Source organism: Heterodontus francisci, chromosome 23 (genome assembly GCF_036365525.1).
Source record: "Heterodontus francisci isolate sHetFra1 chromosome 23, sHetFra1.hap1, whole genome shotgun sequence".
NCBI lineage: Eukaryota > Metazoa > Chordata > Chondrichthyes > Heterodontiformes > Heterodontidae > Heterodontus > Heterodontus francisci.
Genome location: NC_090393.1, coordinates 60,890,094 through 60,903,811, shown reverse-complemented (window position 1 = coordinate 60,903,811; position 13,718 = coordinate 60,890,094). Strand labels below are relative to the sequence as shown.

The following is a 13,718-nucleotide window of genomic DNA, read 5'->3' as shown; positions in this document are numbered from 1 at the left end:
GAGAAAATGGGTGAGATTCTAAATGAGTACTTTGCATTGGTATTCACCGAGGAGAGGGACATGACGGATGTTGAGGTTAGGGATAGATGTTTGATTACTCTAGGTCAAGTCGGCATAAGGAGGGAGGAAGTGTTGGGTATTCTAAAAGGCATTAAGGTGGACAAGTCCCCAGGTCCGGATGGGATCTATCCCAGATTACTGAGGGAAGCGAGAGAGGAAATAGCTGGGGCCTTAACAGATATCTTTGCAGCATCCTTAAACACGGGTGAGGTCCCGGAGGACTGGAGAATTGCTAATGTTGTCCCCTTGTTTAAGAAGGGTAGCAGGGATAATCCAGGTAATTATAGACCGGTGAGCCTGACGTCAGTGGTAGGGAAGATGCTGGAGAAGATACTGAGGGATAGGATCTATTTCCATTTGGAAGAAAATGGGCTTATCAGTGATAGGCAACACGGTTTTGTGCAGGGAAGGTCATGTCTTACCAACTTAATAGAATTCTTTGAGGAAGTGACAAAGTTGATTGATGAGGGAAGGGCTGTCGATGTCATATACATGGACTTCAGTAAGGCGTTTGATAAAGTTCCCCATGGTAGGCTGGTGGTGAAAGTGAAGTCGCATGGGGTCCAGGGTATACTAGCTAGATGGATAAAGAACTGGCTGGGCAACAGGAGACAGAGTAGCAGTGGAAGGGAGTTTCTCAAAATGGAGACGTGTGACCAGTGGTGTTCCAGAGGGATCCGTGCTGGGACCACTGTTGTTTGTGATATACATAAGTGATTTGGAGGAAAGTATAGGTGGTCTGATTAGCAAGTTTGCAGACGACACTAAGATTGGTGGAGTAGCAGATAGTGAAGGGGACTGTCAGAGAATACAGCAGAATATAAATAGATTGGAGAGTTGGGCAGAGAAATGGCAGATGGAGTTCAATCAGGGCAAATGCAAGGTGATGCATTTTGGAAGATCCAATTCAAGAGTGAATTATACAGTAAATGGAAAAGTCCTGGGGAAAACTGATGTGCAGAGAGATTTGGGTGTTCAGGTCCATTGTTCCCTGAAGGTGGCAACGCAGGTCAATAGAGTGGTCAAGAAGGCATACGGCATGCTTTCCTTCATCGGACGGGGTATTGAGTACAAGGGTTGGCAGGTCATGTTACAGTTGTATAAGACTTTGGTTCGGCCACATTTGGAATACTGCGTGCAGTTCTGGTCGCCACATTACCAAAAGGATGTGGATGCTTTGGAGAGGGTGCAGAGGAGGTTCACCAGGATGTTGCCTGGTATGGAGGGCGCTAGCAATGAAGAGAGGTTGAGTAGATTAGGATTATTTTCATTAGAAAGACGGAGGTTGAGGGGGGACCTGATTGAGGTGTACAAAATCATGAGAGGTATAGACAGGGTGGATAGCAAGAAGCTTTTTCCCAGAGTGGGGGATTCAATTACTAGGGGTCACGAGTTCAAAGTGAGAGGGGAAAAGTTTAGGGGGGATATGCGTGAAAAGTTCTTTACGCAGAGGGTGGTGGGTGCCTGGAACGCGTTGCCAGCGGAGGTGGTAGACGCGGGCACGATAGCGTCTTTTAACATGTATCTAGACAGATACATGAATGGGCAGGAAGCAAAGAGATGCAGACCCTTAGAAAATAGGCGACATGTTTAGATAGAGGATCTGGATCGGCGCAGGCTTGGAGGGCCGAAGGGCCTGTTCCTGTGCTGTAATTTTCTTTGTTCTTTGTTCTACTCATTGGAGTTTAGAAAAATGATAGGTGATCTTACTGAAGCATAAGATTCTGAGGGAGCTTAACAGGGAAGATGTTGAGAGGATGTTTCCCATCATGGAGGAATCTAGAACTAGGCGGCATCGTTTCAAAATAAGAGGTCTCCCATTTAAGACTGAGATGAGAAGGAATTTCTTCTGTCAGAGGGTCGTGAATCTTTGGAATTCTCTACCCAGAGATCTGTGGAGACTCAGTCATTGAATATATTAAAGGCTGGGATAGACAGATTTTTGAACTATAGGGGAATCCAGAGTTTTGGGGAACAGGGAGGAAAGTGGAGATGAGGCCAAGATTAAATCAGCCATGATCTTATTGAATGGCAGAGCAGGTTCGAGGAGCCGAATGGCCTACTACTATTTCCTTTTTTCCTTATGCTCAAATGAGAGGGGACCCCTAGAGATGTATTAGCTATTAACTGGAATAAGAAAGGTTAACCATGATCATTCTTTCAAGTTTAGCATCACAAGAGTAGTTACATGTTTACCAAATTGTTACATGGATTGATGAAGTTGATTCGGAAACATTCACTGCAATGTAGGTTCATATACTGAAGACAGAGAAGTATGACATGAAGTTTGGTGGAACATTTTTTCCCAAAGGCTAGTAGAGCTGTGCAATCAGTTACCAGGAAATGTTAATGAAGCAGACACTATAACTGGGTTCAAGATACTACTAGATATGTTTCTGGAGAATGAAAGGATCAAGGGACATGGTGAAAGGGTTGGTGGGTTTGGTGGGCCTAATGACCTTTTCCTGCTTCTGAACTCTTAGAAGAGTATCAGACAGGATACCAAAAGAGTTCATTCTGTGGAGTGATACCATCAGGACTTGGATGAATGTTCTGTTCTACCAGGTTATAAATCCAGGAGTCAGCACTGTAGTTTTGTAATCATCTACTCACTACCTTACCAACGTTTCTATCAGCACACTCGTAAAGTCCTATGTGTGCATGTGCTGCACATTTGTTCTGCACACCTAGAGGCAAGTTTAGATTGATACTGGTGCAAGTCTAGGCGTAGGTTGCCCTCTCTCCCAATCCGATATTGTGGGCGAGGAACTATAGACAAGGAAGGAGAAAAATAACTTTTAAAAAGCCCTCGCCAAACTTTTAAAAAGCCTTCGCCAAAGATCAGAAATTAAAAACAGGCAGGCAATTGGCAGCACATGGTTGGGAAACACCACGTGGTACAGCAAGTGTGGGCGCCTCACCATGGGGTAAATGGCATTATTTAAATTCCTTATTAAGTGGACCAGGAACAACATTGGCACAGAGTTGAGATGTGCTGAGAGTGTCCAGTGAATAATCTGCACTACAGTGTCATGAAAAGGTTCAGAAGGAAGGAACTTAATTACAAATTATATAGAGGAAAGAATATGGCAGCCATCTCTTTTTGAAGATTAATTCAGTCCTCCATTTCATCAATAGACACCTTGCACATCCGGCAAGATTACAGCCAAGAAGACCAGGGTTCCTGTTAGAAACATTGCAAAAGAAGGATTTTCTGGACAGTATCAGCAACAGGTATGAACAGCCCATTGTGATTGATTGATTGTTCCATGGTAAAGGGAACTCATTAATTCATCAAGAAGAATAAACATGAGCAATGACTTCCTTGTGGGCCTCTCTCATGAACCTACAGTAAAATAATTCCATATACTACATGTTTTCCACTATCTGCCATCTCTCCATCCTTCCCTCCTGTTTTCCTTCTGTATTCTCATACCCCTCCATACCCTCATCCCTGACCTTTTCCTTTATTACCTCCAACCCCTTCCTGTTCTCCCTTTTCCATCCCCTCTTCCACTTCCCCCTTCCATTTTCCCTCTCCACTTCCTGTAATTCCCTCTTTGTTAGAGAATTTGATCTGATACTAAATATGGTCACAGCTAAACCATTTACTGTGTTTGACCAAGCCTTAACATGCTGGGTGTCTGAGCAGTGCTCGTTCAGAGGAATGAACAATTATCTCACTATCTGGGTAGTGATTCTATCATTCTTGTCTCTACAGCTTGTGAAGGACAGCGCGATCTTTATAGGCCTCTAGTCTCACATACTATCCTTGCTGATTCATTATGGCGTGCTGAGAATTTTTGTGAACTAGGCTCCCAGAAATGAGGTTATTCCTGACAAAGCACCAGCTGTCCAATCTTGTTTACCGTCTTGAACCTGTTGTCGCCCTTCCTATCACTGTTGTGTTCTGTTTCTTATTTCAATTCCCTTATTATGCAGTTGTTACCAACAAAAGACCCTCTCCATGCTGACAAAACACTCTCTAAATGTGATCCAAACTCTGAAGTATCCTGGGAAGTAACGACGTAACCATTTCATTATGACCAGCTACAATACTATTCTACAAGCTATTTATCGTTAAAAGAAAGCAAAAACCTTATTCGTGTGAAATTAAGCCAAATCCTAATTCTACTCATATGTATATCATGGAGTGTCTTGTATGGTCTCTCTTCAACTTGTGAAGGACAGCTCAAGATCTTTATAAGCCTCTAGTCTCATACTATCCTTGCTGATTTATTATGGTGTGCTGAGAGTTTTTGTGAACAAGGCTCCCAGAAATGAGGTTGTTCCTGACAAAACACCAGCTGTCCAATCTGGTTTACCGTCTTGGGCCGCTGTCTCTCCCAATTCCCCTCTCTGTCTCTCCCCAATTCCCCCCCACTCTCTCTCCCAAATTCCCCCCCACTCTCTCTCTCTCCCCAATTACCCCCTCTGTCTCCCCAATTGCCCTCTCTCTCTCCTTTTCCCCTCTTCCTCCCCTCCCCTTTCTTCCTTCTCATTTCAGCAACAGCTCTATTGAGAGTCAAGTTTGTACTGACCACTGTTTGAGAAAGAATTAATTAGTAAGGCCATGGGAGCATTAATTGATGATATAGAGGCTTTAATTAAAAGATTTTCAATTAATGTTCATCTCACAAAGCAGGCAATAGAAATTCAGTAAAAACAGAAAATGCTGGGCAGGTCAGGCAGCATCTGTGAAGGGAGAAACAAATTAACTCTATTTTCTGTATTTCAGATTCCCATCCTTACCTGACCTGGCCTCCATGTGACTCCAGACCCACAGCAATGTGGTTGACTCTTAACTGCCCTCTGAAATGGCCTAGCAAGCCACTTAGTTGTCAAGGGCAACAAATGCTGGTCTTGCCAGCGATGCCCATATCCCATGAAAGCATATTTTAAAAAAAAAACAATTTTAGGCTTTGATGGCGAGGGTCATAAGTGTGGAGCAGGATCCCTTTTCTCATAGTAGTGTGAACCTTAAGAAGAGCTTAAAAGACACTCTCACAATGCAATGAAGGGTTTTAAAACATTTATTTAGACTGAGCACTGTTAATTTGATGGACTTTGTTTTGAGACTGAGACTGCATAATTGTGCTCTTTGATGTTTGTCATTCTTATTCCTCATATGAGCCTTCCAGAGCGAGATTGTTTTGATATCCCTACCCATTCATCAGCAGCAGTTTTCCAGCTTGCATGCCTTGCTACAGACAATAGCATTCCATCATCCTCCCGCAATGTCAATCCACATGGGGTGGATCGAACTGAATAATCACCCTGCATAATCAGCAAGTGCGACTACATCAGTGAGCTGTGGGAATTCAACCTGAGCTGGTGCCAGTATTAGATTGAGGGCTTAGATTTGACTTGCAGTTGTAATAAAAAAGGTATAATCATAAGTGTACAATACATATGTATGACTTATTGAGTGATGATGGAAGCCCTTATGACAGCTTCATTATGTGGTAATGCTCCATACATGAATCTAGTCAGTGAGTGGCAGCAGGGTATTTAACTGCAGAGGGCATCATCAACAAGCCAGATCCTGTTCTCACCTGATAACCACATGTACTTCCCAGCAGGAGTCAATGGATAGTGAACAGACATGGGATCCTGGTTGATTTTATTTCCCTTCACCAGCTCAGGGGCCCTGAGGCCAATTGTAACAACTGAGTGACTCAGCTGAGATCAACTAACTCAGGGCAGTCCGAGGATCAAACCTGGGATCTGCCAGTTTGCATGAATTAGGACAATTTCTAAGGCCATTGGTTTATAGTGATTGAATAATTTAAATTCTGCTTTTATCACATGGGTTTCAGGGATAATTACCTGCATTTTGGGAATTATTTCTCAGGTTTTGTCCATTTTCCATTTTAAAAATCTGATATCAGTGGTTCAGATTATTTCCCATGGTCAGTTTTGATCATGCCCAGAGGCTGTAATAGACCCATTCTACATGCTTCCCTGTTCTCCCAACACTGAGTGCATTGTCCTGCTTTAGGCGATCACTCTATGACCTCCGCACTATATACACATTTTTGTCATAAATTTTGACCTTAGTGCCTGCCTTGTCATCTCTGAGTCAGAAGGTTGTGGGTGCAAGCCCTACTTCAGACATCTGAAAGAATGAACAAACAAACTTACAATTATATAGGGCCTTTGACAACCTCAGGATGCTCCAAAGCACTTTACAGCCAACTAAATACATTGCTGGGGACAGACAGCCCGCCCCCTCCACGAAATCGGTGGTGGACACATAAAATTCAGCCCTTGTTGTGGCAGGTGTGGACTCTTGGTTGCATTCCAGCAGATGTGGATTAATTAAAAGCAAAATACTGCGGATGCTGGAAATCTGAAACAAAAACAAGAAATGCTGGAATCACTCAGCAGGTCTGGCAGCATCAGTTCCGAAGAAGGGTCACTGACCCGAAACGTTAACTCTGCTTCTCTTTCCACAGATGCTGCCAGACTTGCTGAGTGATTCCAGCATTTCTTGTTGATGTGGATTAATTATATGTTTCATTTCCAGCATTGGCAGCTGCTTCCAGTTGCTTTTTGTGAGGGTAATTTCCTGGTTGATGTTGAAATACTGAATTATTAGCTTAACGCTATTAATTTATAATAAAAACTTTTATTGGTTTCAGTGGCAAAGCATTGAGACTGGACTCCCCAGCGTCAACTATCACTGATATGTCAGTAGCCAAAATGGAACCTCCTACACAAACCGAACCACTTGATGTAAGGGGTCACATCAGTCTACGTGGCCATTCTGAGAACGATGCCACTGATAGTTCTTCCTCTCAATCATTCCATACTTCAAAAGAGGCAGAGAATCTACAAACTATGCACTCACAAGCCTCCTTTCCCATTACCCGGTTTGTTCCTTCGAGGACAACCATGGATAACCAGCAGGAGCAGCCAGTGCCAAAGGAACTGCTGATGCCTCCGTCTGCATTCCTGCTGCTTGGGAAAGAGAAATTGAATGTAAGATATTGTTATTCAACTGTGTGTTTTTTTTGCCAATCTTCTCCTCCATCTAAAGATGCTGATTCTTGTGCTTTCTTGCAGTTAATGACCAGCACCCTCCTGATACCTCAGCTTAGTGTCCGTTCCACATATGTGAACTCGAGTATTAAGGCCAGGTTATCCACTCCTGCGCTCTGCACCTGACCATGTTCTTTCCTACTGACTCCAATGGACAGAAGCTCTCAGGTTGAGTGAAGAAGTGGAAAACACTGGCCTGAGGGTTGGTAGAGGAGCTATTGGTTTTCTCTAGTGATACAGGAGCTCAACTTGTAGGGAGAGTAACAAACATAAACCTAGATTCTACCATAATGTGACTCAATACAGTAATCCTGTGTGGTGAGGAGCAGATGTGAGTGTGTGTTTAACTGTTAATGGTTAAAAGTGCAGATTGTATGCATTACCTCAGTAAATTAGGAGTTTTTATTTGTCAGATTGAAAATGTGCAAGGGCCTGAGGTCATTTATTTATTTATTTAGAGATACAGCACTGAAACAGGCCCTTCGGCCCACCGAGTCTGTGCCGACCATCAGCCACCCATTTATACTAATCCTACACTAATCCCATATTCCTACCACATCCCCACCTGTCCCTATATTCCCCTACCACCTACCTATACTAGGGGCAATTTATAATGGCCAATTTACCGATCAACCTGCAAGTCTTTGGCATGTGGGAGGAAACCGGAGCACCCGGCGAAAACCCACGCAGACACAGGGAGAACTTGCAAACTCCACACAGACAGTAGCCAGAATTGAACCCGGATCGCTGGAGCTGTGAGGCTGCGGTGCTAACCACTGCCACTGTGCCGCCCTAATCTTGCAAATGTACGCTATTACAGCTCCACATCTCCGCTACTCTGCTTGATTCCACAACTGTCAGTGTGCTGTCTGATATCAAGGTTAAAGCCTCCTTCAGTTAAACATCGACAGGACCGAAGCCTGCCCACTAATACCTGCCATCTCCTCCCCCTAGACACTGATTTCATCTCCCACACCAGCTATTCACTGAGACAGAACCTGTGACGTGCTGGCCAGTGAGCTGAGCTTCGGCGCTAACCATCACTAAGAATGCTTATTCCTACCTCCAGACTTCAACCACTTGCCTCACCTCAACCACGGCTTTGTCACCTCAAGGCTCAATTACTGCAATGCTCTCCTGGCCAATCACCCCTATTCACAAACTGCAACTTGCTCAGAACTCTGCAGCTGAGTTCTTATAAAACATACCTCCAGCTATCCTCAGTCTTGCTGTGTATAAAATGTATGCAAAGAAACTTAACATTAATGACTACGGGTTCAAAAAGCATTTCATTATATGTGAAATACGGTGGGACAAGCTCAATATGCAGGAGATGCCATATTAATGCAGGTTCTTTCTTTAGACAGGGAGTTGCTGAGTCAGACATAGTTGGGAGGCCTGAAGTGGCTGATCCCACCTGAGATGACTGTGGAGCTCTGCACCTGTCCTTGACAAGCCTGGTGTAGGGAGGACAGACTTGGCCAGGATACCTCAGTTTCACTGCTGGAAACATTAAGGTTGAATGGGAGTGGCAGGATTGAGTGACTGGATTGTGTTTGGCTGTTATGCCTTTGTAGTTCAGGCTCATACATGAGGTAACTGAGATTAACTGGCATCCATAGAACCGTACCTCAGCAAGGAGTTAGTGCCTTAAGGATTGGGAGAGAATTGGGGGAAAAACACAAATCTGACCTCCATGCTCCTATATGGACATCGAGTGGTAGTTCTTTGGTTTTGCCAGTGAATCATCTCTGCAGGAGCACCTTAGGGCTTCATAACTATGTAGTTTTTCTCTTTTGCAAACTACCAATGAGTTTGATTATATCCGGAAAAAGCTGATCCGTGAGGGTCTCTTGTAAGGATTCCAGTAGTTCAAGTTATCGTAAGAAGCAGTGGTATCCAGAAAGGTCAGGGGTTAATCTGTCATGCTGGACTATCCAATCGATAAAACACCATTATTGGATCAATCTATTTGCTCCACTGTGTCCTCTTGAATCCAATCGCAGTTCTACAAGATAATTGTGAAGCATTTTAGGATATTTCTGAGAGATGATAAGACACTGGATAAATGCAAGTTCTTTCTGTTTGTGTCTTTGTAGGGGGCAGAGGGGAAGTGAATCTAATTGATTGTTCCTGCTTTGATTTTAGTCAAACGAGTCTCTGAACAGGCACAGTGGTTTCACTGGTGCTCACCAGATTCAAAAGGACAAGAGAGTTTTGAGTAGGCAGTCGCACACAAATCCACAGCTGCGCTCTCCAGATGATTTCAGAGTCAGGTCAGGATGCCGCAGTCTGGTTTTTCAGGACACAGGTAAATGGATAACTGGCAGGAATATTTTTCATGCATAAAATCTATTGATTTTTTAATTGAATCAGTAACTACAAAAGGAAACCATCAGGAATATCAAAAGAAGCTGGTATTCAGCCAATACGTACAATATCATCATGACAAACTGTGGCTCAGTACTGTTCCAGCCAAAGTTCATCATGTGCCAGCTGACTCCATGGTAGCACTCTCTCCTATGAGTCAAAAGGGCATGGTTTCAGGCCCCACACCAGGATATGAGCACATAATCTGACCTAACCTTCCAGTGCAGTATTGGGGGAGTAACGTTGAAATGAAACATTAACAGGGCTTTGTTTTCCTGTTCACGTGGATGTAAAAGTTACCATGGTTCTGTTTTGGAGAGGAGCAAGAGATACGGAAGATCTCAGTGTCCTGGCCATTGTTTATCGCACAATCAACACCACCAATGCTCTTGATGTTGTTTGTGGGATCTTGCTGTGTGCAAAGTAGCTGCCACATTTGCATACAAACCAACAGTGCCCACACTTCAAAAGCAGTGGCTGAAACTTTGGGACATCCCATGCTTGTAAAAGGCACTGTATAAATATAAGCATTCCTCCCTCCCTGTTGTGCTGCAACCTTGGATGTGTTGCTTCTCTGTATCTCCCTGTGCCTGGATGGGCAATCTCAGAATCAGTCATGAAGGACGGGTTGCATCTAAACTGGAGGGGCACAAATATCCTGGCTGCAAGGTTTGCTAGCGTCATTCGGGAGGTTTAAACTAGTGTGGCAGGGGGGTGGGAACCAGAGCAGTAGGACAGCAAGTGAAATAAATGAGGGGGAGCTAGTAAATAAGGCCAATAAGACTAAGAGGAAGAGCAGGCAGGGAGATGTTGCAGAGCACAGCGGGACTGGTGGTCTGAAGTGCATTTGTTTCAATGCGAGAAGTATAACAGGTAAGGCAGATGAACTTAGAGCTTGGATTAGTACTTGGAACTATGATGTTGTTGCTATTACAGAGACTTGGTTGAGGGAAGGACAGGATTGGCAGCTAAATGTTCCAGGCTTTAGAAGCTTCAGGCGGGATAGAGGGGGATGTAAAAGGGGTGGGGGAGTTGCATTACTGGTTAAGGAGAATATCACAGCTGTACTGCGGGAGGACACCTCGGAGGGGTCATGCAGCGAGGTAATATGGGTGGAGCTCAGGATTAGGAAGGGTGCAGTCACGATGTTGGGGGTTTTCTACAGGCCTCCCAACAGTCAGCGGGAGGTAGAGGAGCAGATATGTAGACAGATTTTGGAAAGATGTAAAGGTAACAGGGTTGTGGTGGTGGGTGATTTTAACTTCCCCTATATTGACTGGGACTCACTTAGTGCTAGGGGCTTGGATGGGGCAGAATTTGTAAGGAGCATCCAGGAGGGCTTCTTGAAACAATATGTTGATAGTCCAACTAGGGATGGGGCCGTACTGGACCTGGTATTGGGGAATGAGCCCGGCCAGGTGGTCGAAGTTTCAGTAGGGGAGCATTTCGGGAACAGTGACCATAATTCCATAAGTTTTAAGGTACTTGTGGATAAGGATAAGAGTAGTCCTCGGGTGAAGGTGCTAAATTGGGGGAAGGCTAATTATAATAATATAGGCAGGAACTGAAGAATTTAGATTGGGGGCGGCTGTTTGAGGGTAAATCAACATCTGACGTGGGAGTCTTTCAAACGTCAGTTGATTAGAATCCAGAACCGGCATGTTCCTGTGAGGAAGAAGGATAAGTTTGGCAAGTTTCGGGAACCTTGGATAACGCGGGATATTGTGAGCCTAGTCAAAAAGAAAAAGGAAGCATTCGTACGGGCTGGAAGGCTAGGAACAGACGAATCCCTTGAGGAATATAAAGACAGTAGGAAGGAACTTAAGCAAGGAGTCAGGAGGGCTAAAAGGGGTCATGAAAAGTCATGGGCAAACAGGATTAAGGAGAATCCCAAGGCTTTTTATACGTATATAAAGAGCAAGAGGGTAACTAGGGAAAGGGTTGGCCCACTCAAGGACAGAGGAGGGAATCTATGTGTGGAGCCAGAGGAAATGGGCGAGGTACTAAGTGAGTACTTTGCATCAGTATTCACCAAAGAGAAGGACTTGGTGGATGATGAGCCTAGGGAAGGGAGTGTAGATAGTCTCAGTCATCTCATTATCAAAAAGGAGGAGGTGTTGGGTGTCTTGCAAGGCATTAAGGTAGATAAGTCCCCAGGGCCTGATGGGATCTACCCCAGAATACTGAATGAGGCAAGGGAAGAAATTGCTGGGGCCTTGACAGAAATCTTTGCATCCTCATTGGCTAGAGGTGAGGTCCCAGAGGACTGGAGAATAGCCAATGTTGTTTCTTTGTTTAAGAAGGGTAGCAAGGATAATCCAGGAAATTATAGGCCAGTGAGCCTTACGTCAGTCGTAGGGAACTTATTAGAGAGGATTCTTCGGGACAGGATTTACTCCCATTTGGAAACAAACGAACTTATTAGCGAGAGGCAGCATGGTTTTGTGAAGGGGAGGTCGTGTCTCACTAATTTGATTGAGTTTTTTGAGGAAGTGACGAAGATGATTGATGAAGGAAGGGCAGTGGATGTTATCTATATGGACTTCAGTAAAGCCTTTGACAAGGTCCCTCATGGCAGACTGGTACAAAAGGTGAAGTCACACGGGATCAGAGGTGAGCTGGAAAGATGGACACAGAACTGGCTCTGTCATAGAAGACAGAGGGTAGCAGTGGAAGGGTGCTTTTCTGAATGGAGGGATGTGACTAATGGTGTTCCACAGGAATCAGTGCTGGGACCTTTGCTGTTTGTAGTATATATAAATGATTTGGAGGAAAATGTAGCTGGTCTGATTAGTAAGTTTGCGGATGACACAAAGGTTGTGGATAGTGATGAGGATTGTCAGAGGATACAGCAGGATATAGATCGGTTGGAGACTTGGGCAGAGAAATGGCAGATGGAGTTTAATCCGGACAAATGTGAGGTAATGCATTTTGGAAGGTCTAATGCAGGTGGGAGGTATACAGTAAATGGCAGAACCCTTAGGAGTATTGACAGGCAGAGAGATCTGGGCGTACAGGTCCACGGGTCACTGGAAGTGGTAACGCAGGTGGATAAGGTAGTCAAGAAGGCATATGGCATGCTTGCCTTCATCGGTCGAGGCATAGAGTATAAAAATTGGCAAGTCATGCTGCAGCTGTACAGAACTTTAGTTAGGCCACACTTAGAATATTGCGTGCAATTCTGGTCGCCACTCTTACCAGAAGGACATGTAGGGTTTGAAGAGGGTACAGAAGAGGTTTACCAGGATATTGCCTGGTCTGGAGGGCATTAGCTATGAGGAGAGGTTGGATAAACTCGGATTGTTTTAACTGGAACGACAGAGGTGGAGGGGCGACATGATAGAGGTTTACAAAGTTCTGAGCGGCATGGACAGAGTGGATAGTCAGAAGCTTTTTCCCAGGGTGGAAGAGTCAGTTACTAAGGGACATAGGTTTAAGGTGAGAGGGGCAAAGTTTAGAGGGAGGGTGGTGAGTGCTTGGAACTTGCTGCCGGGGGAGGTGGTGGAAGCAGGTACGATAGTGACGTTTAAGAGGCATCTTGACAAATACATGAATAGGATGGGAATAGAGGGATACGGTCCCCGGAAGTGCAGAAGGTTTTAGTTTAGGTAGGCATCAAGATCGGCGCAGGCTTGGAGGGCCGACTGGCCTGTTCCTGTGTTGTACTGTTCTTTGTTATTTTGTTCTTGACATATTGGTAAGACTAAGAACAGCCCTTCTCAAAACTCCAGAACCACAAAATACAAACTGAACAAGCCAGCAGGTAAGGAATATAAAGTGCAGTGAGAACTGAGTTACCAGAACTGGATTACCAGGTCTTCACGGCTCTAAACGGCCCACAGATAGTTTTAATACCTCTGGTTGAGGGCTTTTCACAAAGCGAATGGAATGGGCTTGAGTACGAATGCTTTGGCTCCTGTTTCTTTTTTGTTGAATTAAAGGAAGCATAATGAATTATAAGGCTGCTGGCCTAATCAAAGGATTGTAATGGCAGTCTAAAATTAGAGTATCACAGCTTTGTTTGCTCCACATTAATATCACTTCATTCTTCTACATTCTGTATGGTTGGTGTTGCTGGAAACTGTAAAACGATGCTGGTCCTAAGACTTTATATGACGAGGAACCATGTGGATAACCATCTATCTGTAACCACGTTTCCATGTCTGCTTTAAACATGGGTTTTCCTGGAAGCAATCAAGCTAATCTTTACATCTAGGGTGTGTACAAAATGTCCTTCATTGCAA

At 44.4% G+C, this 13,718-nt stretch overlaps 1 protein-coding gene across 4 annotated transcripts in view; it reads left to right on the top strand.

The window, feature by feature from the left end:
• sfi1 (SFI1 centrin binding protein) overlaps window positions 1–13,718 on the top strand; it is a 235,048-nt gene that overhangs the window by 199,962 nt on the left and 21,368 nt on the right. For 3 of the 4 annotated variants that reach the window (XR_010977296.1, XM_068055387.1, XM_068055388.1), the window contains exons 28-30: window positions 3,199–3,294; window positions 6,705–7,044; window positions 9,253–9,415. Coding sequence is in view for 2 of the 4 variants with exons in the window: in XM_068055387.1 (XP_067911488.1) it covers window positions 3,199–3,294; window positions 6,705–7,044; window positions 9,253–9,415 (599 nt within the window). In the remaining 2 variants the exon portion in view is untranslated. The remainder of the gene's footprint in view (window positions 1–3,198; window positions 3,295–6,704; window positions 7,045–9,252; window positions 9,416–13,718) is intronic. The other variant, XR_010977297.1, reaches the window with a different exon arrangement.